The 17,888-nt window shown below is 36.8% G+C and overlaps 1 protein-coding gene across 1 annotated transcript in view; it reads right to left on the bottom strand.

Moving 5' to 3' along the window:
* Window positions 1-926: 926 nt before the first annotated feature.
* Window positions 927-17,888, bottom strand: part of jph3b (junctophilin 3b) — a 134,232-nt gene continuing 117,270 nt past the window's right edge. The window contains exons 4-5 of the mRNA XM_063067001.1: window positions 7,351-8,234; window positions 927-1,604 (exon numbers count right to left, since the gene is read on the bottom strand). Of these exons, the coding sequence (XP_062923071.1) occupies window positions 1,524-1,604; window positions 7,351-8,234 (965 nt within the window). The 3' untranslated portion in view covers window positions 927-1,523. The remainder of the gene's footprint in view (window positions 1,605-7,350; window positions 8,235-17,888) is intronic.

Raw genomic sequence — 17,888 nt, 5'->3', positions numbered from 1 at the left:
TGACTGTTTATTTTCCCTATGTTCATGGCTGACATTTACATTGTAATCAATTGTGAAAACCGTTGAAATCTATGCAAAATTTATGTTTCAGATTCAGCATTAACATTTGTTGCTACTGGAACAAACTATTGAGATTGAGTGAAGGTGAAGGCTTTGAGGTGCAGTTGTACAGTATTTGTCTTGAAAAGATGGTTTTGACATCCCTTATGCCTTGTTTCAAGCTATTGACAACATTTAGGAACCATTATTTTATGAACAATGAATTACAATAATCGTGTCTTCTATTATTAGGGATCAAGAAGTAATATGTATTTATTAATAATTTACAAATGTGTATTGTGAATGGGCATCAATATTTGACAACTAGCTGTGGGAGACAGTGCACTTAACTACCTGTTTGAATTAATTAAAGCTAAATTTCAATGGGATTCATATTGGATAAAGAAACAATTTCCTTTTTTTGTTGGATTCTCTAATTTCCTAATTATCAAATCTCTGTCTCAAAGGCAAAGTCAAATCTTAATTCCACAGCTTGCCTTATATTTACAAGTTTTTTTTTAAATAACTGTTTCAACATTTCATGTCACTTACAGCTTTGGAAGCAGTCCCACATTGGAGGACCATGAAAAACAATTGAGAAAATATATCTGTTAAAAACTAGATGCAAAAGGCACAAATTCTTGAACTCAGAATTAACTCCTTAAGTGCTGAATTGTTTTTGTGACTTTCAAGATGTGTATATTTTCATGTCAGGAAAATCATTTTCATTAAAATTTAAAATATTGAATATTACAAAATAGAATTATAGAAAAGGTTTCATTTGGAGCAAGGAACATTTCTTCTTTCACATCCTCAGAAAGAGCTGAACAGCCATTTGCAGGGTCTGATTTTTGTTTTGGTGCAGTAATACTAAAGATTAATATATCCTCTCTCACCTTTCAAACTACAGCAGTCTTCAGAAGAATATCTTTTCTAAAAAAAGAACTGATTAAAGTTATTAAATAATTGTATAGGCTTGTAATTGAACCTAATGTTTTTATGGTATAATTACTGTCTTCTTCAGCTCATTTTAATCAAAATATTATGAATGTATCCACAACAATAAACAAGAGAACATTATAGTTTTGAAAATTGACTTGAGTAGACCAAAAGAAAAATACATTAACTACAGCATCTTGAGTACATTCAGAATAAATCCTCATGGATAACCAAATGTTTTTTTTTCATTTCCTTGATGCCAGAACTAAGATAATGTTACCTTCTGGCTAGTTTGTCTACAGTTCTTTTCTTCAAACAATGCATATTAAATCATTGAAGTAATGGGGAAGCATATTTTACCATTCTGTCATGCCACAGAGCTATTTTATTTATGCCATTAACTTTGACTAAAATCCAGTATTCGTATCTAGGAAAGGCAAAATGTGAAGAACTTGACCATGTTCTCAGACTTTTTCATATTGAAGTACATCAGTTTTCTTTTACACAGTTTGTGTTTTCACTTATTTAAGTTGACAAATAGGCATTCAAATAAAAAAGTGAATAAACAAAATGGCGACACCAATGTTTAGCAAAATCACCATAGCAACCAGAATGGGATTGGAGCCCTAAAAGAGAAAAGAAACAAAATTTACACAACATTCAAATTAAGTGCCCAAAGAATGTGTCACAAATAAATATATATACCTGACAAATTTTCCTGTTTCTCAAAAAGGAAATATAGCTTAATTGTAAGTACTATTCATTATGAAGCAAATTTCCTAAATAGTTTTCATCTGTTATCCCATAATTAAATTATCATTTCCATAGAGTTGGAATTTGTCAGCATACGTGCATTTAAACATAACTTTCTGTTCATAATAGTCACTGTTTAAACATTTGCATGATAAATAAAGCAGAGAAAGTTGAAATTACTCTTAGTACAAAAATATGTTAATTCTTCCATAGATCATGCATAATTAATCAGCTATTAATAACAACCCATGTTCCAAGCTTCCTGGCCATATGATCTTGTCCCTGGGACTTCGATTGCTAAGGAAAATGACTTATAACTTTCAATTTGCTGGGAGGAATTTTACCCTCCTTTCTTTATCAAGAAATTCTCTTGAGTGTGCAATACAATTATTTCATAAATGGCAAAGGTGCTTACAATACAGGGATTTAAGGAAAACTCTTAAGTGTCTCTCAAACTCTTAGCCAAAGGCAAGGGCATACTAACATTCTGAAACTCTATCAAAAACAATCTAGAATGTAGTTTTGGATCATTGATTATCACTTTGTGATTTGTTGTTACAATTTACAACAGTGAAATTGTTAAAGTTGGTGGCATTCACGTGCAACAAGATCATCTTCAGGCATCAGCTAATAAGGATAGGTGGTCACAAGTGATAGCTGAAAGACAAACCATACCCCCTTGATACTCAAAGATAATAAAGTCATCCAAAACTTCAAATATCAACATCCCATGAGTAATCAAGGACTGGAAAATTAACTGTGGCAGTTGCACTGTGCCTACAAGATGGACAGAATCTGGACAGATTTTGTTTTCCCTTTCAGCAATCTATGATGCACAAGTCTGGACAGTATTGGAGTATACTTCACATGCCAGAATGAGTGCAACCAGTGTAACTTGTACAATAGTCGAATATCCTGGCGCCATCCAGGACTATTGACCTTTGACAAACACTGCATCCACCACGTTAGGCAACCCCCCCCCCCCCCCACCAGCACAAAGTATCCTGCAGGAACTTGCCAACAGCAGCCCCAAATCCAGTGTCATCCGGTACTCGGTGAAAGGCAGTAGGTGCTAAATATGTTCAAGGTCCCTCATACTGACTTGAAGTACCTCATCACCAATTCTCTGTCACAGATGGATGAAAATCCTGGAGAACCCAACATAATAGTTCTTTAGAAATAATGTCTACAAACTAATTGTACTGCCTCTCGGAGGTAGCTCATTATTTTCTCAATTACAATTACAATGGCCTTAAGAAAGAAAACAAAATGAACGACTTGATCCATTAAGCTTTGGGAGCTAATCTAAAGTCATAGAACCATTCAGCAGGGAAAGATACTTCTCTATTATGCATTAAACAATTTACATTAATCCCATTCTATTCTCCGCAGAAGATCATCAACTCTCTTCAGATTCTACTGCTCACCTATAGAGTTAAGGTACAGTGGCCGGTTAACCCACCAACCAACATATCTCTGGGATATGGATGGGAACACAAAGGAAACCCTTGCAGTCAGAGGGAAGACAAGTAAACTCAACAGAGACCACCAGAAGTCAGAAATGAACTGTGCTGTTGGAGCTGTGAATAAATGGTTCTCATAGCTGTGCCATTGAATCCTACACACTTAATAGTAACCACTGTCAGATCACAAGCACATATAATGTTATGTATAATTAATGTTTTTTAAGTGTATCCTTAATCATTGTTAGGGAATAAAGAACACAGTGTCCACTTTTGGTGGACACACAAGTGAATTCATGTGCCATGCTTTACGGTTGTAATGTATATGATCTTCTAGTATTAAGTAGGAAGCCAAGAATCTATCTTCAGGAGAGAGAAAAAAAATCAGAAACTATATCTGTGCTGTCCTTTTCATCATTTAGTGAGCTTGCAAGGATAGTACACGTGAAGGCTTCAAAACAGATCATCTGCCAAACCCTGCAGTTTGAGAATGATTGAAAGGGCAGGAAGAATTTAAATTTTAAAAAGAAAAGTAATTTAACATGATCATTTAATGAGTTATACACCTGATATATTATTATGCCATTGCAGAAGGATATAAATATCTAAGTGAGAAATCAACCATTGGAACCAATATTTATTGACGTTAGATTTGAGATGATTAAGAATGTTTCAATGTTTCATTATTTTAATTTTTGAGGTAAGAAAACTATGTGTTAACATGTGACTGCAAAAACCTTTGTTTACATCCCTCAACCTGAATAGGATATGAATTCTTATCTGATCAAACTGTGAATTCTGCTGTTAATCATCCCTTGTTAGCTACAGTGAGAACAAAGCAATTGTGCTTGATAATGTGCCACTGATTTAGAGATTAAAAGCTATATACCTTATTCAGGCACAATCCAATGATAATTTATTGTGTCCTACAGGAATTTAGATAAGCAGCTAATGTCAATCAGAGCCTGGATTAATCTGGCCATTTTAGTCTGCCAATGAAAAAGATGTAGGATTTGCCAAAAAATTCTGTATATTCTGACAAATATATACTCCGGAAAGCCAATTTTATGATGTACGTACGTTAGCAATTTTTCTGTACAAAGTAAATGTATTTAGTTTCACGTAACACAGTTCTCTTCTAATACTTCTTAAATACTGAAAGCCTTTAAAGGTATAAGCTGTTGCTAGGTAACTACCCAGAAAGCTGATGATACAGCACTATTTAATGGCTCAGCATATTATAGGCACCACAAATTGTACTGCTCTCTGAAGTGATCTATGTTGAAAAAACAGTTATGTACTTGAGCTGTAGTATGAACTTACTTAAAAATTAGATATGGCTGCTTGTTTGTTCATGCTTAACACAAATAAGTGATGTATCCATTAATGGACAGAAACAGTTAATTTCTAGAAACTAATTATCACCTATCAATTTCATTAAGCTATTTCGCTCAGCAACCGTAATACCATATTTGCATCAGCTACAGTTCATTACTTATCTCTACACAATACTGTAGACGTACCCCAAAAGAATTGTATTGTACTTTCTGCATTTACTTTTTTCAAAGTTCTTTTCCTTCATTTCTTCACACTACCACACAAGGAAAATAAGCAACTTCTCTCTAATTCATTGGTCGGACCTTCTTGTATGGAAAAGGAACTGCAGGTCCACTGTTTTTACTAGAGACTAGGGGATTGATTTAACAGTAATTGTACAAAGTGGATGATTGAAAATTCAAAGCCTGCTTTATAACTCCTATTTTCTTTGAAACTGTAACTGGGCTTCACAACCACTGTGGCCAAAATGCATATTCATGATAATTAAAGCCCTGCAGCTTGCCTCTGATTCTGACTCTGATCCAGTCGTATAACATAGTGCAATCCTCCAGCTGCAAGGAAAGGCACTTCTTTATATTTTGAACATAATTAAATATATAGGATTAATGGTAATCCTAAAGGTTGCATTTCTGTCTTGGCTTTTGCCTGTTATGAGAAGCTTTTCTAGTGGAATTAGTTAATTAAACCAGCAGAATGAAGTAATCCCGTTATATATAAAATTAATTTGACCTGGGAGAAGTGCTATTTCAATGACCCAAAATTTGGCAACATAATAAAATGAACAGAATAACATCAGACTTTGGAAGGACTTAATATTAAATGGGCAACCTCCTGGAAGATGCATTTTAATGCAGAAAAAGTTTTGCAATTTCAGAGAAGTCACAGATTGTGGTGGTATTCTGAAGGACATGCAGGCTCAGGAGGCACATTCCCAAATTCTTGAAGATGACACAGTGGGTTGATGAAGCAATTAAGTATACTACTTGGACTATTGAACACAGACATGGAATAGTAATGGTAAACCTTTACAAATCTCTTGTTAAGTTTCAGCTGGATAGCTGCTCAAAAGCGTTAGTCTGGCTTTCTAGAGAAATTGTATAGGAAGGTCTATCAGAGATAAAAGGGTTCAATTTTGTGAACAGATTGGAAAAAATAGTAATTTTCTCCTGAAGAAAATAAACTTAAAGAGAGCCAGTCTTACAGATGAGTACATTGGACAGCTGCTTATGAGATACAGCACAAAAATTACAGACTCAATGTCCTTTGTCTTCGATAATAAGATTCTAGGGTGCTATGAATATGTATTTGTCAACATTGTTTCCTTTCCTCTATTTTGAAGAAAGAAGAGTAAGATCTGAGGGAGGAGAAAATGACTTGGATATAAAAGGCATTGGACACATTAAAACATACAAACGTTTGTATATTGTCTTTGTAGTACACTTGTAAGGTCAATAAAATGTAACTTGTTTTTCTTTATGTTTGTTACAATTGGTACTGTCACTTTTAAATGATATAACTAAACTATAGGCTGTGGTGTGGTCATTTCATTTTATTACCTGAAATATTTAATAAGTCAATTGACTTTTGTAAGGGTTTTATGAAGAAAATTAGGCAAAGGCTGGTAACTGTTGAGTTCTGAACCAGATGAATGGCTTGGAGAGCTGTTTACAGCTGTATCTATGTTTCCCTATGAAATTAATTATTTAATTAATTATAGTTGATAATTTATTAGAAATTCTTATTTACGAATTAAAAACTATTTCCCATTAGTAGTATCCAGAGAATTCGTGACCTTTTATTAGAACCGACATTCTGCATTTTCTCTTCTAGGTTTCATAAATGAAGAAGATAATGTGAAATAATAACAGGAGAGGATAAATGACCCTTTTGAATCCTCTCTGCCCTTCAATAAGATCATGGCTGATCTGTGCCTCAAGCTAGCTTTGTGCCTTATCCTCATATGCTCTGCTTATTTGTAAATTAGAAACAGAAATGAAAATTCCAAATTTTATATGGTAATTAATTGGATATATTCCCTTAAATTTGTCCAGTGTTCCATTTTGCAGCAACTTTGATGTGAGCATTGTCCCAAAGAAAACTCAAAGGCAAAATGCTTCTTTATATTAAACGTGAAATGTGAAGGTGGTAGAGGGGGATAAAATAGGGTCTTTGAAGAGACTCTTAGATAGGTACATGGAGCTTAGAAAAATCGAGCGCTATGCGGTACGGAAATTCTAGGCAGCTTCTAGAGTAGGTTACATGGTTGGCACAACATTGTGGGCCGAAGGGCCTGTAATGTGCTGCAGATTTTCTATGTGACTGGATTCTTTTTCAGTCAGTGTGTTAACAGATTAATTTTATAATCATTGTGCCTGAAGCACAAAAGGTAGACACATTTTTTTCTCATTTACACTTAACCTGGCAATAAAAGATTAACGCAAATGGACAGAAGGGTATCACTAAGCTCAATTTTTTCTCCCAAATCAGGCCATTTCCTTTACTGGTCACAAGTACTGCTTGCAGCTGTACAGTATTGTGTAACTTACTTTAAAAAAAACTCAAAAGAGCCTTGTTTAAATTTGCTTTTTGGCCATCCCCACAAATTTTGTTACATTAAAATGACTTGTAGACTTTCATTTTTTTTGCAAGTCAGCTGAAAAATAGCTCTGAAGAACTATGATCTGCATACAAAAATGTGCAGCATGAATTGTAAACACCACTGAAATAGACAGGAGATGCTTTTGTGCTCAGGATATGAATCATCAGAAGTAGAAAGTACTTGTTTCTAGTTACATTGGTTAGCTGGCAAATTACTTACTGAATTAGATTTATATTGAACCATTGTTTCTTCTTCAGACTGTGATATATTTATTGACTTTGAGTTTGGTGATGTACTAATGTCATGCCTTGATCGAGACTCCAGCTTTACATTCATTCTCAGGCTCTCCAGCCTCTGGACATTGGGCTCAGAGGGAGACATAAGTATGTAGTTCTCTTTATTTTGCATTGTGGGCTTTAGCCTCTGCACTCCATAGCTAAGGAAATCTGGATGGTAGTCTTCCATCATGTTTCTGGAGCTGAGGCTACTGTAGTGTTGTTCTGAAAATGTGTCTTGTACATAGGAATCCATGCGTTGTAGAGGCTTCATTTCCATTTCATAATTACTAAGTTTTTCTTCATCCTGTTCATGCAGCTGGTTACTTGAATCATGATTATGCAACCGATAGGATGTCCATGAGAAAGTTGGAGACTCTGTCCCTTTTCTGTCAGTGGGTCTGTGATTATATTTGCATTCATTACCTCTTCCCCTGCTCTCCTCAGATATTGAAGCTGTAGTTAAGCTGCTGTTGCCTCTGCTTCCTCCTCTACGATTGCCCGATCGCTGCTTATCGCTCCAGTGAGTAGACCTTGAATATTCGCCCCTTCCTCCTTCCAGCAACACCTGAATGTCTTGTCCTTTGTCACATTCCGTGTTCATCTGTCGAACAAGCCTTGCATTCTTTTTTCTGTACTTTGGTGGTGAGTTGGATGGTGAGGTGGATGAACGGCTTGGCACAGGGCTGAGATCTGGAGTGAGATCTGGAGGAGTTGTTCCTTTCCTGTAGAGCTCTGGACTCTCCTCCAGGGCGGGACTTTCTGAGGAAATTCTGTCTATCTCATTCTCAGCTGAATTCTGGAGTGTTGGCCTTTGATACTCAATTCCTGACGGGAAAAACAAAGATTATAAACTTTAAATGAATACTTAATATGTAAATCACATGCTTCATGTTAACATCTAAATCGCTGAATATCCACGGCACAGTTCCTTCTTGATCTGATTATAAAGGATAATCTCTAACAGCCCCAAGCTGTCATGTGGTACCTCTTAGAAAACATTATCACCTATTAGGTTGAATAAATAGCATTGATATCACATATGATTACTTTCAGATGACAAGTAGCTTTGGCTGAAAATTATCACTATATTTTATACAATGGTGGTAATTTTCTGCAACAACTCAGTCCAATATTCACTGGAAAACAGCAAAATGTGATAAATAAGGTTAACATCTCCCTTATCTCTACAATGCTGGCACCCTATTATTTTATAACCTCTTTCCCTTTTCTAATACATATTTATACAGTTTGCACAAAATAATTTAAAACTTCAGAAATGTTGATTTTTTTCCCACCTGCGTTAAACCAAATTCATTTGTTCTTTCTGTGCTCAGGTATCGCTCTCTTGTAATGAGAAGTCACTCATTCTGTAGTTTTAACTGGGATAAATATCAGAGAATACCTATGAATTGTTCCACAATGATTCAGGGGCCACCTGCTAGTTATGTTGATGTAGGGATTTCTGTATTTGTAATGTCTTCTGACTGCCTGCCTAAAATCGTTTTGCTTTATTGAATACATTCAAACTCTTGAATTAATACCTCATGAAAATATTCAGTAAAAACCAATTAACTTTCAGTTGTATTGTCATCTTCAACATGTTAATTAGGGGCAATTGACAGCCACTGAAAAAAGGAAGGTTTTGTTTTGGATAGCATATGTGAAATACTCCTTCTTGCTCCATATCAATACTACAGATCATTCTGAATTTATTTTATATTAGTAGCGGTGCAGCCTTTGTTCTCATTTTATTATTAATTACTTAATGTCATAAAAACATTAGTTTTGCTAGCAATTAACATGCTGTCCTGCTGAAGGGTCTCAGCCCGAAATGCTGACTGTGTACTCTTTTCCATAGATGCTGCCTGGCCTGCTGAGTTCCTTCAGCATTGTGTGTGTGTGTGTGTGTGTGTGTGTGTGTGTGTGTGTGTGTGTGTGTGTGTGTTGTTTTGCTTACAAGAGATGCTTTTGTCTGGTCTGATTTCAATCAAATTCACTTGAATTCAGAAAATGAAGATGACACAACAGCTTAGAAACCATATGTAAATTTAGCTATGATTATGTAAGATATTACAGTAAAGATATATTGTTCAGTAAAAAATACTTTTCCTTGGAATTTCAATCCATTTCTTGAATGACAATCCAGTGCTTTTTGTTTGATAACCAAAGATATTTTGAAACTAATAGGATCTTTTCTGTGAACTGCAAGTATATGCACTTAGCCAATTTTGGCTCTTGTTCTACAGTATAATCTTCTAAAATGCACTTTTGCTCTTAATAATTGCAAGGAGCCATCATAACTTCACATCGCCTGAGTTAATGGTTTTCATTCATTGTCATCTCAAGCAGAACCTCACCAATTCACAAACTGGCTTTGATTAATCTGAAGTACAGTGTTGTCATGGGTAATATCCATGAGCACTTTATCACAATACCAACACCATACCCTTTTCATATTTATCATATTTATATTGTGGCAGCATTTCTTGTGGAAAATACATTTTTAACATTCACTACCTATTGATTCCACAATCCCTATTCATTGAGGGAAAGAGTCAAAAGAAAAATCCTGAGAACTTTGTTAGGTTATTGTGGCCAGATTTTCATTTGCAATTTGACTTTATTCAGCAGTATTCATGGAAGTGTGTTTAATTATGACAACCACTTCCTCATTTTAGTATCTTGTACAACATACACATTATGTTCTAATGAAAAATATCCTTTATTCCCCTCCAAAGATGCTGCTTGACTTGCTGAGTTCCTCCAGGATTTTGTGTGTGTTGCTCAGAGTTCCAGAATCTCCAGTTCTCTTGTGTTTGATATTTTGTACATTTCTCTTGTACATTGTAATTGAGCTGGTTATCAGAACAGTAGGCGCTTTCTGATCCCTACAGTGCTCAAAACAGTTCTTTGTTTCAATGTCAATCCTTGGAAGAATCCTAATCCATTTATTGTATTCATTCAAGTTGTAGCAAACAACTCACTTCAAAGTTCGAAGTACATTTATTAACAACCTTGATATTTGTCTGCTTACAGGCAGCCACAAAGCAAGAAACCCGGAAGAACACCTGCTTGTCAATCTAATCAACCATTGTGGCAGCAACTCAATGCATAAAAGCATGCAGACATGGTCAAGAGGTTCAGTTGTTGTTCAGACCAAACATCAGAATGGGGAAGAAATGTGATCTAAGTGACTTTGACCATGGACTGATTGTTGGTGCCAGACAGGGTGGTTTGAGTATCTCAGAAACTGCTGATCTCCTGGGATTTTCATGCACAACAGTCTCTGGAGTTTATTGAGAGTTGTACGAAAAACAATAAAATATCCCACAAGTGGCAGTTCTGTGGGTGAAAACGTCTTGTCAACGAGAGAGGTCAGAGAAGAATGACCAGACTGGTTCAAGCCAACAGGAAGATAACAGTAACTCAAATAACCATTTGTTACAACAGTGTGTGCAAAAGAACACACGTCCAATCTCGAGGTGGATGGACAACAGCAGCAGAAGCCCACAAGCATACAATCAGTGGCTACTTTATTAGGTAGAGGATGTAGCTAATAAAGTGGCCACTGAGTGTATGTCACCTTGTTGGATTGGGGTGGGACTTGTTCAGTCCTAAACTACCAGAAAAATGCAGATGCAGGAAATCTGAAATAGAGAGAAGATCTGTTGGAAACACAGGCAGCACCTGTGGAAAGACAAACAGAATTAACCTTTCAGGTTGAAGATCCTATGCTGGAACAAGAGAAACAACTCTCCACCATCGGGCAACTCATTTTTTTGTCTGTATCAGAATGGATCCTTGATTTTATTTTAATTTCTGTTTTTATGTAGTGATGTGGTATTTTAATAGGCCCTTCTGGCCCTTTCAGCTGTAAGTTATTCATTTATGATATTGCCCCAGTATTTTTCAGCATTAGAACAGTCTAACCGGATGGTCATGCCCTGCTATCTGCAACACATCATTGATTGTGTAATCACCTCTAACTGATCCTATTAACCTATCTAATCAGAGGACGTCTACTCCGATAAGTGTTACCCAGTATTTTATGCATTTAGGTATTTCTTGCTATATGTGTTACATTCCGACATGTCTCATTAGCGGGATAGAAGTATGGTCGCATTGTGTATTCCAGGGACCAGCTGATTGAGCTTATGCCGGCCGGTTTAGCGAGCAGACCGGACACCCCTGCTGAAATCTGGAGGAAAGCACACAGAGGACGCAGAGGGGGATCATAAAGTCGAGGAAAGAGGACCGGGTCGAGACAACAGAGACTTATGGAGAAGAGGAGTTCGGTGGGTAATAAAATGGACGAGTTGACGGCACTAGCCAGGAGTCAGAGAACATTTCGGGAGTGCAGTGTTATGTGTTTCACTGGAACGGGGCTGCACAAGGACGTACCCAATCAAAACTTCTCCATGGACAGCTTCCAGACCGTTCGGGCTGACTGGAAGTGCACTGAGAGCAGTAAGCGTAAAGGAGTTGGGGGCTTACTGTTCTGGTTAACAACAGATGGTGCAATCCGGGTCATATTATGATCGAGGACATGTTTGTAGACCAGATATTGAACTTTTTACTGTTGGACTTCGGCCATATTCCACCGAGATACAACACTGGGCGGCACAGGATTTCGTTCCTGCCTGTGGCCATCGAACTTGCAGCTCCTCCCGTGGAGGGTCAGACACCCTGAGCCAATAGGCTGGTCCTGGACTTATTTTCCATCTGGCATAGTTTGCATTTTGTTGTTTGATTGTTTGTGGTTTTTGTATTGCTATATTTATGCTCTATTCTTGGTTGGTGCGGCTGTAACGAAACCCAATTTCCCTCGGGATTAATAAAGTATATCTATCTATCTATCTATCTATCTATGTGCTAGAAGTTTAGGGCTCCCATGCAAATGCTCAAGGACTCACTGGTTGTTCTTTGCCCTCATGGAGTCCAGTAACAAACTCAAGTTTACAGTGAGGAAACTATCTGTTCAACCTGGCATGACCTGGCAGAGAAACAACAGGTTCATTCGTTTTAGTGGAGACTAATAGCTAGAGACACAACATTAGGTATTAGATAATTCAATAATTTTGAATTATTAACTTAAATTATTTAATTGTTTAAATGCACTTGTGTTATTTTTCTAACACTTTTTTTAAAACTTTTCAATATTTTTCATATAATTAATTTTGAATGATTCTGAATGTCAGACATATTCAAAGACACCAACTGGTTTCCCAACCAGTAGAGTTTGGGGCATGATTTACCATTATGTCAATATTTATGGACTGTTGTAATTCTGGCTCGATTCCTTGACAGCCTTAGGCAAGGCTAAGCAGGGCTTTGCCATTCAGTATTGAGACAATTTCAGGCAAAATTGACACTAGCAGAGCCTGAAATTGTCCACATTTGGCATGTAGAAGTAAAACACATAGCTTGCTGCTGCCAGATAGTTCCAGTCTGATGTGTTGCAAAAGTCCTTTCAGAATTTATGGAACATCTCTCTCAAGGCTGCCAGAAGTTACTCTTAGCAACAATTTTATATCTGTCTACATGCTACCTAAACTAAATTTTGCTGCAGCCTGGATATGGAGCTCTCAAATGAGTAAATTGCTTCACCAAACTGGAATAACTTACCATCATAAAGGAACACTTGGGCATCACTTCAATATAAGTGTTGAAGATCATTTTTTAATAATGAATATTCAGGAGTTTGTTAGCACTCTTACTTTATGATGTTTGTCTGTCACTCCCTGGGTGAAAGTGTGCTTGGATGTAGGTTGGGTCAGCACATTATTTAAGTCTACACCATACATATTTGAATGTATTCTAAACTAATTAATGTTTGAACAAATTGTTCATGTTAATCTCCCTTTCAATGAAGATAAGAGGAACTGATGATTACTTCTTTATCCTAACAAAAAAATTCCACTGCCAGAATTATTTTCAAGGATGCATTTATAGACAGGGAATTATACAAGAGAAAGGTGAAATGTGTAAATAAATAATATTGATAGAGTCATAATGGGAAATGTATAACATAAATCTGGTTAGGTTAGATATTCAAACCTTACACTGAAATCTTGAAACAACATATAGAGAAGCATTTGGTAAAAACTTGCTGACTTGGATGATGTGATCGGCAGGTTGCAAGCAACAATCAGTGTTTTCATATATAGTCAGCAATATAATCCAAGTGCTGACACTGAACAATAGATGATCAGTATCTCCATATGACAATAAATAAGGAATTAATTCCTCTGGGACTGTAGAACAGCAGAATCAGAACCAAACTGATGAAGAGCATTTTTGAAAAAGTTTGGTGAAAAATCTGCACAATGTTCATCTTCAGGAGTAACAGCTATGGTAAACAAACACCAGCCAATAACAATCTCCAAAAAAAAGAGAGTCTAACCACCAGAGCCTGACATTCAGTGGCATTGGCTTGGATGAGAGCCATGTCATCAGTATCCTGGAGGTCACCAACAACCACAAATTTAACTAGGTTCCCCAATAAATACAGCAGCTAAAGGGCAGATTAGATACTAAATGCTCAAAAATGGACACCACACAACACTTTCCAAAATCTACCGGGATTATGTCACAAGGATGCGGGAACACTTTAGTGTTGGTTTGGGTAAATAATTATTGTGAACTATTATGAATTGCTTTATATTTAGGCTGGGAAAAATATCACTATTATATCACAACAGAATAAATCTGCACATAGTTAGATGGAATCTAATGGTTTCTTGTTTGGAAAGGTATAATTTTAGGTGGTTTCACTATTAATAATGAAATATTCTTTAGTATTTAGAATTGAATTGCATTAAAATGATTAATCTTTAATTGCTATGGTGTATAGCTTATATTCTTTTAATTGTGTGGTACAGCAGAAGAAAGTGCCTAGTGGCATGATTGTCGATGTTAGGATTAATATATTGGATCATCTCATTAATAGAACTTCATAAAGTGGTGACTATCTGGCCTCTTACCTCTTCCCACCTGTCTATTACCTCCCACTGGCGCCCCTCCCTCGGTCTACTCTTCTCTCCTAACAGATTCCTTCCTCTACCTTTCCCACCCACCTGGCTTCACCTATCACCTTCCAGCTGTCCTCCTTCCAGTTCCCTCATCCTTTCATTCTGGTGTCTTCCCGCTTCCTTTCCAGTCCTGAAGGAGAGTCTCAGCCGAAGACATCAAGGTTAGTTCATTTCCATGGCCTGACCTCCAGCATTATTACATATGCTATTTTAGAGTAATTATTTAGGAAATGGATGTCATGGATGACTGGAATTCCTATCTTGAGCATGTGGTTGTAATAAAAGTTGTTTATACACCATCTTCAAAAATGGAGCTTTTAATTTATGAATTCTGAATTATTATTTTAAAATGTTACAACTTTATGCTTAAGGTTTTTGGCAACTAGAAAAAGAATGACTTGAATTGAGTAACTAAAGATAAAGCACAATTCTCCAGCTTAGTATTAGATTCACAACATGACATTAAGGCCATGTGGTTTTTCACTCTGTGTTGGGTAGAAAGCTTTGAAAATGTTTTTCTCTATCCAGTTTGTTATTTTTTTCCAAGTTTAAGATGTCACATCCTTAAAGATTAACATAAAGTAAAGATTTGTTTTACTTTATAATCCCTTTATTTGGCTTTCTTGTTCTTTTTATTAAAAATAACATAAAATATTTGAAAATACTTAGGTAAACCTGTATTTGATTAAGAAAGAAGACAATTCAGAAAAACTATGAATATTTTTTGTTGTAATATAGTGTGTGACACAGCATTGCAAATTATGTCATAAACCTTGAAAAATACCATGGAATTTTCCTGAAGACAGTGCTCTTTAGATGGTAACCTATGCTTTTGTTTAATGGAGGACAACAAATGGTAAAGAAGAAATGGTAGTTGGCCTTATTTGTTTCATTTCATTATCAGCGATATTTCAAGGGTTATCACTAGCTGGCAAAGCTACTTTCAATTTGGTAAGATCAATTATGCTAATATTTAATTCATGTGTATGTAGAAAAAAACTGGAATAATCCCAGCATAACGTAATTAATGTTCTTAAACATTTCAATGATGCCACAAGTAATGGAGGTTAAATTAATCCTTAAGCATTGTTAAATGTCTCAACAATAAAAGGATAATGACCAGTAAAAGTTCAAATATGAATTTGCATTTGATCTATTAGGCAATAATAATGGACTTTCCCAATGACTTATTTATTTATTTATTTATTTATACATGTATGGATGTATGTCTTTAGAGATGCAGCACAGAGCTGGCCATCATTGCTAGAGGGATTGAATTTAAGAGCAGTGTTATGTTGCAACTGTACAGAGTACTGGTGAGGCCGCACTTGGAGTACAGTATTGCATGCAGTTCTGGTCTCCTTACTTGAGGAAGGATATACTGGCTTTGGAGGTGGTGCAGAGGAGGTTCACCAGGTTGATTCCAGAGATGAGGAGGCTAGACTACGAGGAGAGATTGAGTCACCTGGGACTGTTCTCACTGGAATTCAGAAGAATGAGCGGAGATCTTATGGAAACATGTAAAATTATGAAAGGGATACATAAGATAGAGGCAGGAAAGTTGTTTCCATTGGTAGGAGAGACTAGAACTAGAGGACATAGCTTCAAGATTCAGGGGAGTAGATTTAGGATGGAGATGAGAAGGAGCTGCTTTTCCCAGAGAGTGGTGAATCTGTGGAATTCTCTGCCCAATAAAGCAGTGGAGGCTACCTCAGTAAATATATTTAAGACAAGGTTGGATAGATTTTTGCATAGTAGGGGAATTAAGGGTTATGGTGAAAAGGCAGGTAGGTGGCGATGAGTCCATAGTCAGATCAGCCATGATCTTATCGAATGGCGGAGCAGGTTCAATGGGCCGGATGGCCGACTCCTGCTCTGTTTCTTATGTACTTACGATATTAGGCCCATCTGGCCCACTGAACCCTGCTGCCACAACCCACCAATTTTAACCCTAGCCCAATCACAGAACAATTTATAATGACCAATTAACCTACGTCTTTGGATTGTGGGAGAAAACCAGAGCACCCGGAGGAAACCCACATGCCCACGTGAAGAATGTACAGAACTTCTTACAGAGAATACCGGAATTACACTCTGAACTCTGAAGCCTCAAGCTATAAAGTATTGCTCTAACTGCTACGCTAATGTGGCGCCCCAATTTCAATACTAATACCAATACCAACTTACAAGTGCTAGCTTTCAACATAAAGAATCCTGCAGGATTCATTTTGTCTGCCGTGGGGTTCTATAGAATTTAAATGGGAATTCCAGCTTCAGAAGAAAAACTGTTTTATGGATTATGTTATTGAAATATGTTTCTAATGATGAATTAAAATACACGGAGAAATTTACAACTGTTCATAAAATTTTGAAGCTTCCAACCTTACAATGATGTCTTTGACTTTCTGGGCGTTGGTGTTTACATATTGCAGACATCCCACTCTGCAAAAACTCATTTCGGGGAGGTAGCACCATCAATTTGCGGGAGACTCCCGGAACTTGCGGGAGAGGTGGGATGTCTGCAATAGAATAGCTCCTTAGCAGCTAACCAGCTAGTTTAAATAACGTTAGCTATGCTAATGAATGAATGACACCTGTTAAACTCACCTCAACATGTCTTTTACAGTCTTAACCCATCATGGGCAATAGAAAAGTCACTGTTGCAAACAGTGCAGCGAGCAACACTGTCATTATTTTTGACCCCTATTAGGCAAAGGTACACTTTAGTGTAGTCTGGGGTGACGTATGTTTTATATTTTCTTTTTTTGGAACACTCTGCCACTCTGACTTTTTTTTGGAACCCTCTTGCCCTTGCTCTCGCTCTCTCTCTCGTAGTCACTCTCACTCGTGTTTGCTTTCTTGCTCTCGCTCTTTCTCGCACGTTCTCTCTTGCTCGCTCTCAAAAAATCAATTTCCGGGACATTGTATACAATTTGCAGGCATCAGGGAGCCACTATTAATATGCGGGAGACTCCCAGAACTTCCGGGAGAGGTGGAATGTCTGATATTGGCTGGGTGAGCTTTGAATAGATCGTCAATCAGTAAATTCTTGAAAGATGACAGAAAACAAATGGCAGGTGAACTTATTGAAACACATAAGATTCCAAGGGGACCTGACACAGACAGAGGCTGAGAGGCTGTTTTTTCTGCAGAGGGCGAACCTAAACCTAGGGGATATAGCTTTTAGATAAGAAATAGGCCACTTAAGATTGAATTGGGGAATTTCTTCTCTTAAAGGGTTTGGAATTTTCTGTCCCTGAGAATTGTGATGCTGAGTTATTAAATACACTCAGGACTAAAACCTGTATGTTTTTATCTTAGCCATTTAGTTACCAGTGAAGTATTAAAGAAGCAATTGATGCAAACTCAAGTGGCCTTATAGCCAACAACTATTCCTTGTATTTCTAGCAAAGCTGCTTTGAACCAAACAGCAACTTCTTGACATTTA

The sequence above is a fragment of the Mobula hypostoma genome, chromosome 14, assembly GCF_963921235.1.
Source record: "Mobula hypostoma chromosome 14, sMobHyp1.1, whole genome shotgun sequence".
In the NCBI taxonomy this organism is placed as follows: domain Eukaryota; kingdom Metazoa; phylum Chordata; class Chondrichthyes; order Myliobatiformes; family Myliobatidae; genus Mobula; species Mobula hypostoma.
The sequence above is the reverse complement of the archived record's forward strand: the minus strand, read 5'-3'. Positions and strand labels throughout refer to the sequence as shown.